The 22,018-nt window shown below is 40.8% G+C and overlaps 1 protein-coding gene across 3 annotated transcripts in view; it reads right to left on the bottom strand.

Moving 5' to 3' along the window:
• The window catches only part of LOC115797134 (adenylate cyclase type 2), a 32,371-nt gene that overhangs the window by 8,276 nt on the left and 2,077 nt on the right, over nt 1-22,018 (bottom strand). For 2 of the 3 annotated variants that reach the window (XM_030753616.1, XM_030753617.1), the window contains exons 2-17: nt 20,828-22,009; nt 18,526-18,723; nt 17,995-18,156; nt 15,897-16,046; nt 15,009-15,163; nt 10,750-10,861; nt 10,515-10,642; nt 6,128-6,286; nt 5,889-6,048; nt 5,606-5,743; nt 5,396-5,421; nt 5,197-5,250; nt 4,452-4,515; nt 4,231-4,328; nt 4,019-4,103; nt 3,154-3,291 (exon numbers count right to left, since the gene is read on the bottom strand). In XM_030753616.1, the coding sequence (XP_030609476.1) occupies nt 3,154-3,291; nt 4,019-4,103; nt 4,231-4,328; nt 4,452-4,515; nt 5,197-5,250; nt 5,396-5,421; nt 5,606-5,743; nt 5,889-6,048; nt 6,128-6,286; nt 10,515-10,642; nt 10,750-10,861; nt 15,009-15,163; nt 15,897-16,046; nt 17,995-18,156; nt 18,526-18,723; nt 20,828-21,679 (2,679 nt within the window). In that variant the 5' untranslated portion in view covers nt 21,680-22,009. Of the gene's footprint in view, nt 1-3,153; nt 3,292-4,018; nt 4,104-4,230; nt 4,329-4,451; nt 4,516-5,196; nt 5,251-5,395; nt 5,422-5,605; nt 5,744-5,888; nt 6,049-6,127; nt 6,287-10,514; nt 10,643-10,749; nt 10,862-15,008; nt 15,164-15,896; nt 16,047-17,994; nt 18,157-18,525; nt 18,724-20,827; nt 22,010-22,018 lie in introns of those variants that run through there. The other variant, XM_030753618.1, reaches the window with a different exon arrangement.

Raw genomic sequence — 22,018 nt, 5'->3', positions numbered from 1 at the left:
AACATTAAAAACAGTAAAAAAACATTAGGTAAAACTAAGTAAAGAGTATTGACAAAAAGATCAATAATCATTTATTATTATTATTATTATTATTATTATTATTATTATTATTATTAATAATAATAATAATAATAATAATAATAATGATGATAAATGTATTTGTAAGCAGCTTTCAAGACACCCAAGGACACTTTACAGAGACAACAATAGATAAAAAATAAAACTAATCAAATCACAGGTAATACACAAAAGCACAGAATAAGAAACTCAATGGCCAAGGAACTAAAGTGAGTCTGCTTTCTTGATCAGATAAGTTTTGAGTCATGATTTGAAGACAGAAAGAGAGTCAATATTGTGAATGTCTGGTGAATGACCAGCACAGAGGGTGCAGCAGGAGGAGAAGAAGAAGAAGAAGAAGAAACAGCCTTTATTGTCCCACAGAGGGGAAATTTGGGTGTAACAGCAGCCGCAGTTATTATAAATATAAATAAAAATATAATAATTTACACTATTAAGAAAAGAATATATATATATATATAAAATCAACAAACAATATTAACCTTAATACTACTAATAATAACACTATATACAATGTACATGATGTGCCTGTGTGTTGAACCTTAACAGGCCGGACTATTTACAGTATATTATATATTATCCTACATTGTGTAGGCTATTGGAGGAAGAGGAGGGAAGAGGTTTGGCTAGGTAAAGAGGGGCAAGGTTGTGGATGGCCTTGAATGTGTACAGGAGGATTTTTAAATGAATTCTGAATTTAACTGGAAGCCAGTGGAGGTGCTGTAGCACTTGAGTAATGTGGTGAAATGAAGGGGCTTTGGTAATAGTGTGAGCAGTTCAGTTTTGAACTATTTGAAGCTTCTGGAGGGATTTGTGAAGGAGGCCAAATAGAAGAGAATTATAGTAATCAATATGGGAGGTAACAAGACTGTGAACAAGAATGGAGGTGATATGCAGGGGGCAGAGATTAGGGTTGGGCAATATGGACCAAAAATAACATCTTGATATTTTTTAGCTGAATGGCAATATACGATATATATATCTCAATATTATTTCTTCCCAAGGATATAAACAAAAAGGCTCATCTGAGTCAAAGCTACATGTCCCAAATGTCACACAGGCACTTTTATTAACATTCAGCTATAGATGTACATGAGAAACTGCTCAAAAATAAACTATTGGCATATTTAAATAATAATGCTCCTCACATAAATTAATGCTTTTTTCTTCCATAACAAATGACTCACAGCTGTGCTATTAAAATGTAAACAGAAAGGATCCAGAGCATAAACAACAAAAGGCTGACTTATTCTTTAAAAAGCTAGTCTCCAGTGAAGTAGTCTTCACCAACATGCTTCCTCCTGTGTGTACTCCTGTACATCTAGTAATCTGTGCAAATAACAAAACATGTGAACAGACTGAATGAACAAAATTAAATCCTTCAGTCAACAGGGTTCTAGCCATCTCAGTAAATCCATAGACATATGGGCTGACGTATCACAGCAACGGGCCCACCCACTCAATGCGGCGTCTACGTATCTGCCGGCTGCATCACGAGGACACGAAAAAGACCCACTTCCGCTATTAAGGTCCCGTGACTTATGGTACAACCCAACTTCTGCTATAGAATTGCAGTATGGTGGCACCCTCTTGCCTGCAGCCAGGTTATTCTTGGGGGTCCAGGCAATGCCAAAGCGTACGAATGGACGCAGTATGAAGGCTGTATGTAGACAAAACATCGCGTTAGAGGAAGATTTCAGGTTTCCAAAACTCTCCAAAAGTCACAGAAAAAAGTGGCTAAATTTGTGGCTAGTCGCTTTATGGGGAAAAAAAAAAAGTCACTGGGGGGTCTGAAAAGCTGCTAAATCTAGTGACAAAGTTGCTAAGTTGGCAACACTGCCATGCTTCCTGCATGATTTATGGGTGAAGCGGTGAGGGAGAGAGGCGGGGCACTGTGAAGTTGTGCAGAGACAAATTGGGAGAAGAGAAAAGTGAGGAGGCGATTTATGTTTCATACATGAAAATATGCAGACCGGGTAATATTATTGATATGGGAGTGAAAAGATGACACCCAGACTCTTAACCTGAGGGAAGGGGAAAACTGAGGTGCTGTCAATTATGAGGGTGAACTTGTCAACTTTGGATAGGGTGGTTTTTTGTTCTAAAAAAGGGGAACTCAGTTTTGTCGCTGTTTAATTTAAGAAAACCTGAGGCGAACCAAGATTTGATTTCAGATAAGCAGGTGGTGAGGGAGGAGGGTGGGAGGGAAGAGTTAGGTTTGGTGGATATGTAGTGGGTGTCATCCACAAAGCAATGGACATGGATGCTGAATTTGCAGAAGATATTGCCAAGGGGAAGGAGGTAAGTAGTGAAGAGGAGGGGCCCCAGGACAGAGCCTTGAGGCACACCTGAAGTGACAGGAGAGCGGTGGGATTTGAAAAACTTAAGCTGGATGAACTGAGTGTGGCCTGTGAGAGAAGAGCGAAAGCAGTCAAGAGGGGTGTGGGTGATGCCAATAGAAGATAATCTATTAAGGAGGATATTGTCAAAGGCCACACTCAGATCAAGGAGGATAGAGTTGGAAATTACATGCATTCATCAATCCATCCATGATAATACAGCAATTAACTGTGATAAATCAGCAAAAATCACATAGCTGACATCTATACACAGAAATTTACATTAACTACTTACATTCATAGTCCAACCAGAATCTCATAGATAAGAAACAGAAATTCCTCCACAAATAGTGATGTAGTTGCTGCAGGACAGCAATTTAACCACAGAATAACATAGGTGCTAAAAAAAAAACCTTGCTTTTATATAGTAATATAACCAGAATACAACCAGTTGAGTCAAGTCACCTATTGCAAAGAAATGCATTGAAGACTGAAATAGACTGCAACATGTTGGCAATCTGTCAGTGTTTATAAATTAGACAGCAATTATTTGCTGATTGCCCAGAGGTTGAGGGTGTTGGATGCTCAATCAGCTGGTCACCACAACTATGTGCAATTGGTTAATGAGTGAAAAAAATATTCAGTTCAATTTCCTAGGTGCAAGGAAGTTGCCATCCTGTTTTGACTCTCATGTGACTGAGCCATTAATGGCAAAATGACTGATAAAGGAACTTACAAAGTTCAGAATGGCCATCAGCAAAGTGATGAGCACACAGATAGTGACCACAAACAGCCTCAGCACTGCCCTGGTGGAGACGCCGCGGGACAACCCAGATATCCACCGGACACTCAGCGGCATCTTGGGCCCCCATTTCTGTGAAAAAACAAAACACACTGAATATCAGCATCTGACAATATCAGCATGACAGTGCCAACAGTAACTCATTACCTCACCTATTTTATTAAATTCATTTAATTCTTTTTTGCTCAGTTCAGAATTAGGGGGAAGATGATAAACACATTAATACTTGATAACACTCTGTAAAACTGAAGCGATAACCCCAGTGCAAAAATGGACTGAGGACATGGCAAGAGGTGCCGCATTTGTCCTACAAACGATGTGGAAAACTAAATAATAGTATCAGACTATGGGTCTCGTGGAGGGCTCCGTACATAGACTGCAAACTCTGTTAACTGTTCTTAGGGATGGACACAAAGTGCTTTTATTATAAAGAAATATTTTCACAACCAGATATTCTGGGGATGTTGCACCTTGGTGTAAGGTAGGGGGTGTGCATGGTTTGTTATTTATTGCCTTCTTTATTTTGTTCTCCTGTATTAAAAATAACAAAATCTAATTATAGCTGGCTGGAGGTAGGAAAAAATGTGTAACTTTTCAAAACATGTGACTAAATGTGCAAAATGTGTTATCCTGGAGTCATCAATCAACCCTTAACCTAGACTATTCATACTATAGCTGCATGTATGCTTGTTTTCTCTTCATTTGGTGAACCACTGATACTGAACCCCGGACTGTCAATAACAGCTGGATCACCAGTTGATATATATATATAAAATACAGCCCGCCTGGGTCTGTTTACCTCCACGTAGCCAGTGAAAACAATGAACCAGAACACCACCATCACTGGAAAGGCCACACCGTAGGACACCGCCATTGGAAAGTTCCTGTGGAGGAGTGAAAATTCTTAGTTCACATTACTTTACTACTAATAAAGGAAACAGAAGCAAGCTTGTCAAGCTGTTAAGCTTGTAACATTCAAATAAAATTTCTCATGACTGACGTGTTACTCACTTGTCAGAGACCAGCATCTGGACAGTGAAAAGAGTGATGAAAACTAGAGCTAAGCAGCTCATTGAGTGGTGCAAACCATTCATCTCTGAAAAGCGGAACTGGAAAAAAAAAGGTTTATATAGGTTGAGAATAATACAGAATATAAAACCTTAACTATGTTCTTGCTCATTTGTGTAATTATAAGCTTGATGATCTCATCTGAGACCTGAGAATGAATCTACCTGTTTCTCTAAGTTGATGTCGTTAAACAGCAGAGTTAAACAGTTGAGTTTCTTTCCCCTCTTCCTGAATGAAAGGAGGAGAAATCACAGAAGTCAGGAAAATTCAATAAATCTAATTTACAAATGAGTTTTAACAGATTATAGCCATGGAGTCCTGTGAAAAAAACTAAGCACATTCTTACTGCTTCCATAAGAATTACGAGGGTAAATAGCAACCAGGTACTGCTAATCAAATGCAGCTGATTAACTGATCATCAGGAAGTGTGAGCACCTCTATAAAAGTAGGAGTTTTGGTAGTTTGCTGGTCTGGAGCATTCAGGTTTGTGTTAATGCAATAACGCATTCTCATAGCAAAGTCACCCCAAGGTCAGACCGTGCACTGATCAGAGAAACCCCAAAAACCCCAAAAGCTACATCTCAGACTATACGGGTCTCAGTTAGCATGTTAAATGTTTAAGTTCATGACAGTACAATTAGAAAAAGACTTTAAGAGGGACGTGCATAAATGAATGCCTGCAAACCTCAATGAACTGAAGCACCATTGTAAAGAAGAGTGGGCCAAAATCCCACCACAAAGATGCGAGAGACTGATAAAGTCACACAGAAAATTATTATTTCAAGTTATTACAACTAAAGGTGGTTCTACTAGCTGCTCAATCATGGTTTTTTTTTTAAACAGTTTTTTTTTTTTTACCAGACTGTAAATGTTTTAACACTGAAGGAGCACAATAACAATAAATCTTACCTCTTAATGTCCAGCGTGTCCAGTGATCCCCTCACACTGTTATCAACAACCAAACTGGGACAAAAACAAGAACACATTGAACACATACATGGACTGAAGGACAGGTTTGTCCCAGTTATTTCTATTATACTTGGATAAATAACAATCGTTAATTTTGCATGTTTTCCCTCATGTTGGTTGGTGGATTTTTGGTACTAACCAGTCGTCTTGAGAAGGCGGTCGTTCCTGAATCAAACAAACATACACAGTAAGAAACAGGCTGGGTGAACTAAAGTCACTTTGCCTAAATACAAAACAGAGTTAATGATGAAACGCTGGTTAAAGACAAAGCAAAGACCCAGAGTTGGTGTGAAACTGCATTTCTGAGGGAGAAACTAAGCTACAACAGCACAACAGCACAGATACGTACAGTGGGTAACTTCCTGGTGTGTCTGGCCTCAGGGTTGCTTAGGCCTTCGAAGGGGTTGACACTCTTCCAGGACTGGAGGTACTGAGACATCCGGAGTGACGCACGCTGCCTGTTCTCCCCTGGTGTGAGATGGCTTGGCTGAAATTAAGGCAGAAAATTATAATGTAATCCTCCCCCATTAAACTTTTCAAATTTAACCACCTTTGCTGCTACACTTCTTTCATATGGTTTGATTTTTGGAAAAAATACCTGACCTGTTTCTCGCAGACAGGCAGACACCTACCTTTACAGCCCTCCTAGGAACACGGTCTGGCTTCTTGGGGTCAATCACCAGGTATGTTTTTCTGCCTGTCAGAAAAGAGTCACGAGTCTCCCCGTTCCCTTCCTCCACTTTGTACGCTCCATTCAAGTGTTGCAGTGTCTCCTCTGTGATGTGGACCCGCCTATTGATGAAAACAGTAATAATAAAATACCCACCAGCTCAGATTTTCATTACATTTAAACAGATTTTAAGACTCTCACCCGGGGAGACCTCCGGACTCCATGTGGTTGGCTAAAGTGACATCATCTGACCACACGTCGTACTGCCACTTCTGCAAGCCAATCACACCGCAGAGCACGTTGCCCGTGTGAACGCCTACCCGCATGTTGACGTTCACCCCCGTCGCCTCTCGCAGGTCACTACAGGGAGACAAACGTGTGAATTAAATCAGAAAAGTTCAGCCCTGATCATTTCTGCCACTCCTTGTTGTTTCATCTGTAGCACTAAAAAGATAAGAACGAGTAATGAAAGAAGAATATACAACTGTGACAGAAGTTACAATTTGCCTTTTTAATTTGGTGCAACTGTCACATTATTACTTCAGTTCATTTCAAATTTATTGTTACAGCGCCAAATCACAACAAAGAGTTGCCTCAAGGCCCTTTATATTGTAAGGTAACGACCCTACAATAATTACAAAGAAAACCCAACAGTCAAAATGACCCCCTATGAGCAGCACTTGGTGACAGTGGGAAGGAAAAACTCCCTTTTAACAGGAAGAAACCTCTGGCAGAACCAGGCTCAGGGAGGGGCAGTCATCTGCCGCGACCGGTTGGGGGTTGGGGGAGAGAGACAGACCAAAAGACATGTGGAAGAGAGCCAGAGATTAATAATAACTAATGATTAAATGCAAAGTGGGGTATAAACAGAGTGAAAAGAGGTGAATGAAAAGAAACACTCAGTTCATCATAGGAACCCCCAGCAGCCTAGGCCTATTGCAGCATAACTAAGGGGTGGTTCAGGGTTACCTCATCCAGACCTAACTATAAGCTTGATCAAAAAGGAACTTTTTAAGCCTGTTCTTATAAATAGAGAGGGTGTCTGTGTCCTGAATCCAAGCTGGGAGCTGGTTCCACAGAAGAGGGGCCTGAAAGCTGAAGGCTTTGCCTCCCATTCTACTCTTAAGTATCCTAGGAACCACAAGTAAGCCAGCAGTCTGAGAGCGAAGTGTTCTATTGGGGTGATATGGGACTATAAGGTCTTTAAGATAAGATGGGGCCTGATTAAATTCTATTCTAGATTTAACAGGGAGCCAATGAAGAGAAGTCAATATGGGAGAAATATGCTCTCTAGTCCCTGTCAGTACTCTAGCTGCAGCATTTTGGATCAGCTGAAGGCTTTTCAGTGCTGAAAGCAGCTGAACATGAAGATATGCGCATCATCACATGAGCCAAGGTGTGAAAAATGGCGTGGGTCATTACCATCAGGGGTTTCAGGTGAAACAACTATGTGACCTTGCTCCACCCTATCAAGTGACCTACTGAGGTCACCTGAAGTAAGGTGTGAGTGGGGGATTGAGGCATCTGGGAAGGGATCTCAAGACTGCACTGTAGGTGGCTGACAGCTGGTGTTGTAAGCCACCACATCTGTCTAGATGGATGGACAGACGGTATGACAACAGTATCCTCCTGCCTGATATAAAATGGGAGGATTAAAAAAAAAAAAAACACACAGAAGGAACTATGAAACTATGAAAGAAGTTCAACACAGCCACGCTTTATTGGCATTAGCTGGTTCGACAAAACCTAAAACCCCAATTAGAGATAACGGGTATCACAACTTTTTCTGTTAAGCCAGGTGTTCTGCTTTGGGCTCTGAACGCTGATGTAAAAAGGACAAGAGATGAATAGTGCGAAAAATTGCAAATGGTGATAACTAACTGGTGATTTGGAACTCAGAGCAGTAAAATAAATATTTTAATTCAAGTTACTTCTTTTACAGTTGAGTGCGCTCTCAGTGCTGCTGTTTATTTCTAAGGCAACAGCTGCATATTAGAGTTCTGAAACTTTAAACTGGATCCATTTGATTGAAGAGGTTAATTCATGGTGTGTGTTCTGTCATCTAGCAGCTGCAATTCCAGCAGAGTAAAAGAGACTTAGCAGCAAGTATTAATGCATCACCAAATGAATACAAGCATTCCTGTGAGAATTTTACATACAGTCTGAGCTTCACTCATGAACACAGCAAGGTACAGCTTAACAACTTGTCCCAGCTGAGAATCTATACTGTGCTTAAAACATGCCGCAATTAAAAGAATTTGCGAAAATGCGGTGCTTCCAGATGCTTTTAAAATCAAAACTCTGAACATAACCTGCTCCCAGCCAGGTTATGTGTTCAGCATCAGTTATCCAGGTAAAAAGACAGAAAAGTCTGACTTTAAGCTCAACACAGCTCACTAACCCATTAATCTCGCTTTGTAGTACACCACTCAGGAGATTACAGAAGCATAAGAGGCACCTCAAGAAAGGACAGAGAAGCCAACGTTTACCCAGAGGAGCACAGGTGAGTGCAGGGAAACCAGAAGCAGGCCACTTTAGTTCACTTGCAGGTAAAATAGCAAGTAAACAAAAGACAAATAACACTGAGTCAAGAAGCATAACACCCAAAAGATGACCACAACAGAGAAACCCGGAGACAGAAGAAAAGAAAACACAAGAAATTCCAAACTGTAACAAGAACTCAACAAAAATAAAAAAAACTTGCATATTAAAACCCAGGGCCATGACAGAAAAAAATACATTTTTAAATGCAATTTTTAATTTTTTTTTTTGATAAAATGAGATTCAAATTTCCATTGTTGTCATTCAAACACCAATAACTGCAACACCTGTGCTTGTGTCGCTCAACAGAAAGACTGAGGAACTTTCCAAAGAAGACGAAATAATACCAAAACAGGTCCAGTAGTCCTGCTACCTCAGTGAAACAAGTGGTTTGGTTTTGTGAGGTTTGATGTGGGCTGCATGATGACACAGGGTGCAGGAGCATTTAAAAAAAAAAAAATCCACATTGATGGTAAAAGCTGCTTTTGTAAAAAAATGTGTTTTTTTTTTTAAACCGTGCCTTAGAGGGGAGCTCAAAAATGTAAGACAAACATTAACGTCAATCATAAGCTTCACATGCCACTGTGACATAAGAGTTATACACTTTCATCCACATGTGAGCAATCTGTGCAAATATTTCTATACTTCATCCACATTGTGCTACAAAATAACACAAGACCTCACTGAAGTGAGCAGTTTGAGAGTATTATGGACTATTAATATATTTTGGTGCTTCCACATTTTGCACCTGTGTATACAGCAGTGGTATACAGTGGGCTCTCAGGTGTAGATTTCAAACAGAGTGTCACAAGCATGAAGAGGAAGTTAAACAGGGTACATCACATGCAAATTCAGAGAACTGACGTGGGTTTTTTTCTTCCTGATAACCTGTCCTGTTCGACAGCTTTTGCAGTCAGAATCATGATTTGAATGCTGTGCCAAACACATTTGCTTTTCCAAGATGGGCTCTATAAACTCTCTATAGGCTCCTCTTGTTAGTGTTTTTCTTTTATTTATTTATTCATGTTTATTATTATTCACATGTATACATGTGCAACATAGCAACACCCGAGCTGACAGGTAGGGGGGGGGGGGGGGGGGGGGGGGGGGGGGGGGGGGGGGACAGAAAGAGACAAAGAGGAAAAAAAAAGGGGGGAGAAAATACTAGAAAAGACAAGTCCATATGATCAACTGCAGCACTTACAAGAAAACATACAAAAAACAAACAGAACCTGATAAAAACAAAACAAAAACAAAAACAAAGAGGACACAAAAACCAACAATCTTGTTACTGTGTTAGTGTGTGTGTGTGTGTCTGTGTGTGTGTGTGAGCAAGTGAGAGACTGTGAATGTCTGTGTCTCTGTCACAAAACATACTTGATTATATGAGCGAGAAGCTGCAAAAATGCACCCTGGGAGGCAGAGGCAGACAGAGAAAGACCCAGGAGACCTGGGCTGTCTGCAGCCCAACAGGACCACTGAAGACCCGAGGCCACACATCGTGATGCCAACCGTGTGCGCATCCCATAAGAGGGAGGCTCTAGATCGCGACCCCACGACCAAACGGGCAAGAGCCCCAGAGAACCAGAGGCAATGGGCAGCCCACCCCACCAGAGGCCAGCCATCCTGGCACGAGCTGAGAAAAGTGCCGTAGGGCTCCAGGCAACCAAGAACCTCCTGACACCCAGACCGCACTTCTGAACAGCCATACGAGACCATATAGCATGCATACATGTCTCAGCAAAGTTGCCTGTGCAGTGGGTGCATATGTTTGAGTGTGTAAGGCCCATTTGGAACATATTTTGTCCTGTATAGTGCATTCTGTGGAGAGTTTTGTATTGTATAAGTTTAAGTTGTGGCTTTCAGTCATTCTGAAGGTCTTCATATCTTCATATCTGTGTCCAGCAGTTTTGATCTGGGTTGATGGAAAGATCTCACTCCCATTTTGTGGTTGTGAGCGAAATCGAATCATCAATAATTTTTTTTTTTCTTCCTTCAGGCTTCATATGTGCATAACAAAATCTTAAATAACTTAAGATAAACTGACCTGATGGCAGTGCACATGTCCAGCCCCATCTGAACACAGTTCTTGGCATGGGTGGGAATGGGGTCAGGCAGACCAGACACACAATAGTAGCAGTCCCCCAGGATCTTAATGCGAAGACACCCATTCTTCTACATATAGAAAGAAAGGGAGAGAGAGAGAGTCAGGGAGGTCAGCACTGACGGCACTGAAAACGAGTCTTTGGGTTATTTTGGGATGGACGTGCTGGGATTTTCACCTTGGCAATCTCGTCGAATCTGCCGAAGAGCTTGTTGAGCGTAACGACCAGCTCTTCGGGCGTGCAGGTGCTCGCTAGCTTTGTGAAGCCCACGATGTCAGCATACAGGATGCTACATGAACCCACACAGACAAACCCACATATTAGATATATTCAAGTAGCTTACAGTGACTGAATAAACATAGGAAATATAATACTGTACACATACAGTGCTTTACAAAGTAATCAGACCAACCAATCATAAAAACAAGAAAAGACAAATATTTTAGAAATCTGATCAATCAACCAAATCAAGCAAAACATTCAAACACCAAAACTAATGTTTCTGTTCAGTAATGCAAAATAAATAAATAACTGTAATTTGGCTGTCATGGTCTCTTGGTCTAGGACCCAGAGTTTGAGTTTTATGTCCTATTATAGCTTTTCCTGGTTTGTTTCATTATATTATTTTTGTTCACAGGTTTTAATTCTGTTCACAGGTTCGATTTATATCATAGCTCCTGAGTCGCTTATGTTTCTGTGTCTGCTTTAGGCCCTCTTAGTTTTAGTTATCTGGGTTCTGTTCTTGGTTATAGGTTGTTGTATTCTATCCCTCGCTTAGATATCATGTTCCCGTGCCTTGTCAAGTTAGTGACTGTGAGTTTAGTTACTCCCTGTTTTATTTTGTTAATCTTTTGTCTTGCGTGCACTGTTTAGTTTTGCTCCCTTTGCCTTGTTTTTCCCAGTGGGTTCAGATGTGTTCCTGGTGTCCCAGCCTCATCTGCATTTTGTCCTTTACCTTTCCATGTTCTCCTGCCAAGTTCTTCTGTTCTCCCCTATGTCACGTTAACCTTTGTTTCCCATTCAGTTGTGTCTTCCTGTTTAATTGTGATAACTGTTGTTTTCTGTGGCTTGTGTTATGTTTATTTTCCCCGCCTCATTATGTCTATAGTTTCTAGCTGTGCGTCCCACCTGTTACCTGCCCTCCTGTTATCCCGTGAGTGTTTATATTGTCTCTGTCTCCTGCTGTTCTTTGTCTCGTCGTCCCTCATCCCTCATGCTGTGTGCTCCCTTGTTCCGTAGTCTTCCCTTTGACTTAGAGTTTTGTATTCCCGACTCCGGTCCTGCCTAGGTTTTGTATTTTGTAAGTTTCAGAAGAAACTTCAGCATTAAAGCTGCTTTTTGAGTTTCATAATCAGTTGCAGTTTAAGTAATTATTCTGTCATTCAAATGTATTTTACAACACAGCTCACTAACCCATTAATCTTGGTGGGTATTAAAAAATTACATCACATATACCAAACTAAAGTGTATACAAGGATTACATTGGAACACTGAAATAGAAAAGATTACACTCATTTGAATACACATGTATTCAAAATAAACAGCAAGGTAAAATGAAAGTTGCTGAGTTTAAACCTCAAATGTGAGAATTTCCTCTGAGATGCAGCTCAGTGTTTCACTCATTCATTCATACTCATCCATTCATATAGCATCTTATACTGTGCCTTTAAGGCCTTCTAACCATCACATGCCACCCTCACATGGATGCACTGGGCTCAGTTTGGGGTCCACTATCTCCCTCAAAAACACTTCTGTTTTCCAATTGGCTGGACAACCTGCTCTCCCTCCTGCTTTGAAGTAGTTCCAGGTACTAGATCAGGAGTAATTTTTATTCCTAAACCAATTGTTGTTAAACTAATTCCTGGTGCCTAATGAGCAAGCCTTCTACATCATCACCTGGAGGGTTTCCACAAGTTTACTGCAAGGCTGTGATGCCCAGCAACCAAAATCAGGATTTTTAGATGTTTTATAAGGCATTAGATACAACTGCCAACATATCTTACCAACTGTTCTTACACACCTAAAAATAGCCTGGAAGCCTTAAAGGTGCAGCCTAACTGTGTGATCTAAATATGCAAACACCACAAACACATTAAAAACAAAGGTCATAATTTATTAATTTTGCAACATTACCAACCTAGCAGTAATGTGAAAGAAAATATGGATATGATGGAATATCAAAGTTGGGATTATGCTGTTACATTATAAATGTAATGTTTTTATAACATAAATGTAACATATTCACAGCATTGTGCCGTAATGTTTTTAGGAACGGGCCCTGGTGTGTTTTCTTAGGTCAGCATTATGTAATTTGAGCAGACATAAGACCAGAGGTGGCAAAAGTACTGACATTCTCTACTTAAGTAGAAGTACAAGTACTTATGTTAAAAAATACTTTAGTAAAAGTCGAAGTACTGGTTCAACTTCTCTACTTAAGTAAAAGTAAAAAAGTACAGGCTCTGAAATGTACTCAAAGTAAGAAAGTAAAAGTAGTTCTTTGGAGGATGTTTCTACAAGCTATTTTTGTGTAAAGCTAACTGAACCTCATTATATATTATTGTAATAATATAAAATAATATTACATGAGAATACAAACGTTATTCCAATCTAAATTTTAATTCTAATGAATGCACTCAGCTTGAATCTGTTCTGTAGGACACAAACTGTGAAAGGGAATTTAAACACAGCTCTAGTCTCTGTGTCCTCCATAGTAGAGGGTGACTGTGCCTCCACCTAAACACCAACATGAGGATAATCAGGGGTTACAGTGGGATTCAGAAGGTGGAGGAACGCTAAGATCAGCTGTAGTGGCTCTGCATGGGGAGAAGAATCACAGCTTTCTATTGTGAGCTGCAGTAAATGATGTTGGTGTGCAGGCTGTGATCAGCTGACCTGCTGCTGCTGCTCTGAGGTTTACTGCTCTGTGTGGATGAAGTGAACTCACAAAGATGTAACCCAGTATTTCACAGCTATCTGTGCTGATCTCCATCCCCTACACTGACAGCATACAGGCTGCATAAATGTTGGACTCAGTGAATGAATCTCAGCATCAGCAGCTTTGATTCAAACTCATCTCTGCTGCACTGATGTAACCTGTAACTCTGACCATGAACACAAACACTGTGCTCCAGTCCAACACAGAGCTTTACTGTAAATACAGTACAACAAGCTAACCTAAACTGCAGTATTTTCATAGAATCTTTGAATTACACAACGTCAGCATACTTCAGTTTATTTTCCAGTCCTTACCTTTAATTCTAACCTCTCTTCTTCCTCTCCTGTCCTCTTTCTCCATCTCTGAGTGAACTTCTCTCTCTTTGCTCTCCCTGAAATACAGCAGCTCTTCTTTTAGCTAGCTGTGTAACAAACTGCACACACTTTGTGTGTTTGCTGATATTTGTTGAGCATTTAGAAACGCTGCATTTACCTGCCACACGTTACTCCCTTCATGCTCGCTCCTCTTCAGTGTTGCTCTTCTGGAGCAACACTGAAGAAGCACTAGCTAAGCTGTTTATGTGCCGCAGCGCAACTTACGGACTCGGTCCGGCCCGCTGTAACCCCTGATTATAGCGCTATAAATGATACATTAATTATATGGGTTTGCGTATTTAATCCCTTTGTACGAGATAAGCCCCGATGATGGAGGATACGCAGTACGATTGTCTCTTATGTGTTATTATTCCTCCGTTTAGGCTCAGATCGTTTGATGTTTGACGGCGCACTGACCGGAAATGCAAACTTCTCTCTGACGTGTTAAAAAGTAACGAGTCTGTTTGAAAATGTAAGAAGTAGAAAGTACAGATACTTGTATAAAAATGTAGGGAGTAAAAGTAAAAAGTAGTCAGAAAAATAAATACTTAAGTAAAGTACAGATACCTGAAAAATCTACTTAAGTACAGTAACGAAGTATTTGTACTTCGTTACTTCCCACCTCTGCATAAGACACAAATAGATGATGTTACTGCTACATTTGTTTGTGGAGGAGGGGAGTGTAAATAGCAGGACTGTATGCTGGAACTTTTTATTGTGACGTGACTAAAAGTATTCAACACCCATCCACAAATATATTTGACACAAATTAATGCTTTTGAAGTCCTTATTTGGTGCCTTATTGTGTATTCAGCAGGTGAGTTCACCCCCAATAACTTGCTTGAAGATGCTATCTGCTATCTCTTACTCTGACGTCGCTTACTATCTGTTTTGACACTGAGGGACATTTGAAGACTTTTGACGGACATTTAGAAACCCTTGGGGAGAAGAAGTGTTTGTTTTTGGTGGTCTGTTTGACCCTTTGTGTACTTCTTGAGGTAGTCAAGAAAACCGAACAAGAAAACTATTAACCACATCAAAAATCCACAGAAGACCACAAAAATGTAGAAGACAGTGAGGTGAAGTTACAGTAAGGACAGGCAGCAGCTTCTCCCTGCGCTCCTCACCTGACATTGCTGTGCTTGCGCACATATAGGCTGTGAAAGTTGTGGGGATTTGATTGATTCTCGTCATTGCTCTTGTGCTTCGAGAGTTTGTTTATCACCTCCGTCTTCAGCTCCATAGCGATGTACCGTGGCAACACGGACAGCAGGAGCTGCTCCTGTTGCCAAGGAAACAGACAGGATGGGGGTTACATGTATGCGTGTGTGTGTGTGTGTGTGTGTTTGTGGAGAAGGTGGGTGATGAGTTCACAAAGGCTGTAAGAGAAAGAGGAGGCCATCAAAAGCCTCCTTGAAGCGCTGCCATGTTTACTCACTGGATCAAGTTTCATCTATTTGTTTACTTGCTGCAAATGGTTTCCATTCAGGTTTGCCTATTATATACGCTCCTGGACTTCAGACAAGTGAATGATTAATCTATTGGCCTAATAGCAAGAAAAGCATACAGTATCCATGTAAAGAGGCCTTTAATGAGAGTGATTACACATAATGATTTTAAATTCAGAGTCAATGAGACAAGCTGCCCACAAGAGAAACGGAAAAGAGAGTAATTAATCGCACTCTCTTATAAAGTTGGGAATTTATTTTAATACTGTAGCTGCAGGATTATATTTGGATTAAAACACACCCTTGTATCTTTATTTCTGAAATCTGCAGCTAGAAAGAAGAAAATTAACTTCCTGAATTGTCCATTTGGCAGAGAATAAAATACCCCGAGTCAAAATCAATAAAGGGTGGGGTAATATACTTTTAGATTTATGTCATTCATGTGAGCAAATAACTGCAATGCACTAAACAAAGGTAAGGAGAGTAAATGAATACTCCATCCACACAATAACTCAGGTCTGGAATTTTTCAGGGCTGATGTGAGTCACTTCTGTTTGATAAGCTGACCTGCTGATATTTCCTTATTTTCTTCTTGGAGCGTATGCTGCTGTACTCTTCTCTCTTGTGATTGGATAGCCGTAGGTCTTTCTCAGTCATCCACAGGTGAAAAATCCCCACGCCATTCACGCATGCAAACAGCACAGCGTTCGCGACCAGCTGAGAAAAAACAGTCAGAGAGAAGGAGTTGATTTATACATTGTTAACCATCCTCTCATATACACTGTTATATGCCAATTAGTGACACAGAGCTACCTGAAAACTACACAGCTGTTTACAAAGACAAATATAGTTGTGGACATAAGTTTACATCCACATCCACTCATGGGCAATAATGTCATAGTAATTTTGGGCTTTTAATGATTTCCTTGAACTGTTCCTTTTCCAGGATGGAATGATTGTGCAGCATACATCTTTAACGACTTTAGAAAACAAGAATTGAGTGCACAAATTTGAATTTATTTTGGTTTTTCTGTAATCCACACAGAGTCAAAACTGTATGTACAGACTCAAACACACACACACACACACACACACACACACACACACACACACACACACACACACACACACACACACACACACACACACTTAAATCATTTAATAAGTGAGACTGAAGGTTCTACAATGTCTTTTACTGACAAAGTTAAGGCCTATTAACTTCTCATTAGTGAACATGACTGACTTCAGCTGGTAGTTTCTCCTTGACAGCATAAAAAAGGATTTATTGATAGCACTCATTGGATTGACCAGTACTCAGAACAACGGGAAAGTCCGAGGAACTTATAGATTTATAAAATTGTGACGGTCTCTTGGAGACATTTCTAAACAACTGCAGAGTCCAAGATCATCAGTTCAAACAAGTTATTATTTTGAAGTGTCGCCGTTTTGCCATGGTCTGGCAGAAGACACAAACTGTCACCTTGAGATGGCAGGAAATTGGTTAGGATGTTCAGGAACGACCCAGGAACACCAAGACTCAAGACAGCCATGAACTAGAAACTACTGGAACGCCAGCATTACTGTCCACAGTGAAGTGAGTTTTACATCACTGTGGACTGAGAGGATGCCCACCAAGAAAGAAGCCCCTGCTTAAAAACTGACACCTTCAAGTTCAACTGAATTTTGTAGTTGCCCACACGGACAAGCCAAATGGAGAAAAGTTTTATGGTCAGCTGAGACAAAGACTGAGCTATGAGGCCAATGACAAAAGGTTTGTTTGGAGGAGTAAAGGTGAGGCTTTCAAAAGTAAGAACACTGTACCAGCTGTCAAGCATGGTGGTGTTAACATCATGCTCTGGGGCTGTTTTACTGCCAGTGGTACTGGTACACTGCACAAAGTGGATGGAATAATGAAGAAGGAGGACTACCTCCAAATTCTTGATCTTCATCTCAAATCAACATCTAGTAAACCAACCAATTTAAATGAACTCTACCAATTCTGCCAAGGAAAGCAGTCAAATATCCATCCAGAATTATGGCAGAAGCTTGTTGATGGCTACCAAAAGCATCTGGTTGAGGTACAACTGGCTAATGGACATTTATATACATATATTATTATTTACATGCATTTATTTGAGCCTGTATGTATTTTTTTGACCCTGTGTGGATTCAAGAAAATCCAAAATAAATTCAAAGCCTAAAATTACCATGGCATTCATACCCTTGATGAGTGGATGTAAACTGATCACAACTGTAACTGCATGTGTTTATGACGAGGTTTATGACTTCTCTAAAGATAACAACAGGTGATTTACATTTTTCCAAATGCAACTGAATCCAGCTGATGGAAAACTACAGCATTCCACTGTATCACATGCCACCAGCTTTGTGTAACATTTGAATTTGAGTTGGTTTTTTTTTTTTTTTTTTGGCTCATGCACAAAACTGACACATCTCTCTCGACGTGAATATTATTTGCAAACATTTGCCAACATTTACACCTGAGCTTCCGTAACAGATACCAATAATAAATTCTGCACAACCAAACCCTTGTTAATAGAAAGAAAGAGGGATAAATAGTCAAAGTCAAAACTGCAACAGTACCATGACACTTGTGCAGTAACAAACTGGTTTAAACATATTCAAATATAATGAGTGTGTGAACCTGCACAGCCAGGTCTGATGTCTTTTGGCTGGTGACAGAAACGTAGACGCTGATGATGATGATGTGTGAAACACTGGTCCCTATCCCGACCATGAGGGCCCAGGCCCAGGAAAGAGGCAGCACTGTGTACACGCTGAGAGAGAGGAAGAGAAAGAACGCGACCTAAGAAGAAAGAAACATGCCAGCAAGTTAGACGAGCACTCTTTTACTACAGCCATCCATTTTCTTCCATGTAGCTTCTTCAGGGTTGCTGAAGCCCGACCCCAGCTGCCATGGTGGTCTTCTACTTTCTCAAAGAGCTGCCACAGTGGATGGCTCTGTATGCTGATTTGGCACAGATTTTATACCGGTTGCCTTTCCAACCCAACCCTCCCATTTATCTAGGCTTGGGACCATCACAGGGAGGGTGACCCCCCCCCCGCCCCGAAGCTTGGTTTATGTCTTCTCCCAGCCTCAAACCACATGTAGCATGTTAACCACATTGTGTTTGCCTTGTTCCTTTTGAAGCTCATTTATTTGCTTCCCTCTCACCTGTTCCCATGCAGTGACAGGTCCGCCTGTGAAGACAAAGACCATGGCGGTGATGTATAGGATCGCCCAAACGAAGAGGGCCAGCGCTCCTTGACATCGCCTCACTGTGGCCAACCAGGGCAGGCAGACGAGCAGGGTCGTGGTCAGGCAAAGAACAATACTAACAATGGCCAGAGCGGCCACATGGAATTTAACATCCTGTGAAGAGACAGAAACAGGAAATCAGTCCTTTAATGACAGGAACATTTCAGCTGGTTGAAAGCTTTAAAAAAATGTTGTAAAAGGAGACAAATTTCTCTACTCCTGCACAGATGCTTTATCTAAAGATAAACGGCATTAAGAGACACTGGCAGGAAAAGGAGCACTTCCTATTAATATGGATTTGGAAGAGCTTACTTTGCTGTTTACTATATCCAAAAAAACACCTGTCCACTCAACACAAAGGAGCAAAATTAAAATGCTTTTATTCATCAGACATGAAAGCCGGGCTCAGCTTCAAACAGGTGGTGGCATGTTTTTAATCTGCTTCAGCCATGGGATGTAAAAGTATTTTAATTTTCACAATGAGATGGAGGATCAGGGTTATTTTTAAAATGGAAATATTAGTTCTGACTAAATGTTAGCCTCATCTATCTACTTTAAAAGTGGCGGTCTATTTATGAATTAAATGGGAGGGAGCTTAGCACGATAGTTTGGTAATGAATATCCAGCAAATGTTAGGACTAAATACTGCCATGCAAACACAAGACTTTATTCTGACTCAAATGTAGGTGTATGTATGTTAGACAATATGATGAGGACTGAAACTCACAAGTACAAGTAAAAAAAAAGTGTTTTCTGATTCTTGTGTTAAAGGAACTACATTGCTTAGCTGGGCCATAAATAAGAAGTTAAATTTAATTTAATGTCTCTTTTTAAACATCTTTTTGACCTCCAAAAAGGAAATTGGTGTGTGGAAAATGTGAACTGTTGAATAACTGAAATTAGGTTGAGCCTAAAGCCTTTGTTCCAGCTTCAAAATTGTTAAAAAAGATATTTTGCCATTTTTATGTTGTATTTTTTGATACAATACACACATTTTTCCCCAGCTCACTTAAGTCCATTTTTAACATCGTAAATAAGTAATTTAAACAATGACTTGCAAGAGTAAGAAGTCATGTGGTCTAACTGAAGCTCAACAGGAATGTTGCAGCGCTTTTGAAGAACAGGTTTAATCCTCCATTTTCATGGCGCCACTGGCCGTGAGATTTCTCTAGCAAGGTGCTCGTGCTGATAATCTTAAATGTGGTGCAACAGAGAGAGAGACAGAGGGTGACCAAAGCAATCACAAGGAGGTTTTTAGTGCAGCACCCTTTTTGTGATGGATTTCACCCAGGAACCTCTAGTAACCAATTGCCAACTGGTTGGGGAATGCACATTTTTCCAGAGCAACCGGAGTTTGCCTGGGGTTGCCAACTGATCTCTAGGTCTGGGTGACTGACCCTTATGGATCTGGATCTGCAACCAATTATCATTAAACTTCCCAGAAAAAGTTGTTAATGTTTATGCTGGAGTAAAGCAGCAAATTCTCAGCTTAGAGCAAGCTGGAATTTGTACATTTTAGGGAATTTAACCTAATAGTTTACTTAGCCAACACTGCACCATGCAAAAACTTGTCAAAAAAAAACTTGAAAAGGTGATTTTTAAAAAGTGAAAGCTGAAAAGATGTAATTTCAGGTCCATTAAAAAAAAAAAAAAAAAAAAAAAAAAAAGACAAAAAAAGACAACACCGTTTACAAACAAACAAGTTTTCTGATAAGTGAAAAACTGCCATCTGTATGGTGTTTTTCTGCTTTTGCCGAACAGTATAAGTTATATTGAACAATTTGCACACATACACACACAGTCATAGAGCACTTTAGTTTACACTTCAAGCACTTTTTATCTGTCACACACTCATGCTCCGATGGATGCATCAGGAGCAATTTGGGGTTCAGTATCTTGACCAGGGCAATGAGGACTAAAGGAGCCAGCTATCAAGCAGCTCAGCATTTTAGTCTGTGTGGCTATCTGATCAAAAATTTCTGTTAAATTTTGTACTGAAAAAACAAAACTACAGACATATGCTTTTATTTTGGAAACAGCAACTATGTGTGATTTGCAGATTAACCTGCATCAAAATCAGACATAAAGGGACCAGATTTTGCCCAGAAAAATGGACCTTGGTAGGATTTACTTCTCAAACTGAAGCACGGCAGGTTAGTGCAGCTTGCACACATGAAGCTGCACCTCCTCTTTCTCTCAAACAGACTTTGTGTCTCACCCTTGTTACTGCAAGAACGATGATGATGACCAAACTGAAGACCAACGCCAGCACCAGTCCCGACACCATATACGGAGTCTCCTCCACACACCGCATACAAGCCCTGTGGGTGGCCTGATAGCAGCAGCACAACCCCTCTTTCACAGTCTGCCTAGACAAGATGCTCCGTCTGTCGCTGTCTCTGTCGTCTTCTTCATTGGCCAGCCGGATGTCGATGCTGTCCCTGGATTGGTTGATGCTGGAGGAAACGTCAGGAAATTCGGGCAAACCTCCGCCTAGTGAGTTCTCTGCTTTTGCTCTAGCAGTCAGGCTTGCTTCGAAATTGCTGTTCTCATGTTGACTGTTTTTAGAGTTTTTGTCAGTCTGAGCAGTGTCCAAGCTGGACTCAGATAGATTGACGGGAGAGATGCAGCTTGTCTTTTCAAACAGGTTTCTGTCACAGGAATCGGCACTTAAATTAGCACAGCCATCCAAGTCATTGCAGCTGTTCTTTTGCATTGAAGCCCTGCTGTCATTTTGCAGTTTATCAGGGTCTGCACCTGCTCGCCTCACCAAAGAGGTGGTTTTCTTTGGTTTGGGGGCCTGTGCTGTCTTGACCACCCCCAACTCTACAGAAACCTGGGATTCACCGTGTCTTGACTTACCTCCGACGATGAGACTACGTGTTCTGCCATTTCTGTTTTTAACAGAATGCTTTAAGTTGTCTGTGAAGTCCTCCAGCTCAATGATGTTACGCCCACTAACTATGTCCTCCCTAACACTGGAGACAACAACATTTGGCACCAAGGACACCTGCGATGTTTCTGCTCCGGGCTTCCCCTCATCCTGAATAGCTCGGGACTCGTCTGGCATGGTGACCTCGTGTGAGTGCGAGGGCTTTCGCAGTCTGCCAACCTGTCACTTTGCTTTCTCTGTGTGTCTGTCAGCTTGTCTGCATGGCAAAAACACACTAGAACAGTGTTTGTTTGTCTTTATTTTTCCTTGTCAGGTGCTGATGACGTCAGAGAAAGACCAGCTCCTCTGTTTTCGGCGTTCTGCAGATCAGATGATGATGCTGAAGCTGTTCCCTCTGAACTCTTGGGGATCTGTTAAGGTCCTAAAGACTGTCGATAAGGAACCTTAAATTGCAGGATAATTGCCTTAGATGAGCGCTGATCCATACTGGGAGGAAGAAGGATCTCCCTGTCAAAA

The sequence above is a fragment of the Archocentrus centrarchus genome, chromosome 18 (assembly GCF_007364275.1).
Source record: "Archocentrus centrarchus isolate MPI-CPG fArcCen1 chromosome 18, fArcCen1, whole genome shotgun sequence".
Lineage (NCBI taxonomy): Eukaryota > Metazoa > Chordata > Actinopteri > Cichliformes > Cichlidae > Archocentrus > Archocentrus centrarchus.
This window is presented reverse-complemented; position numbering and strand designations above follow the sequence as displayed.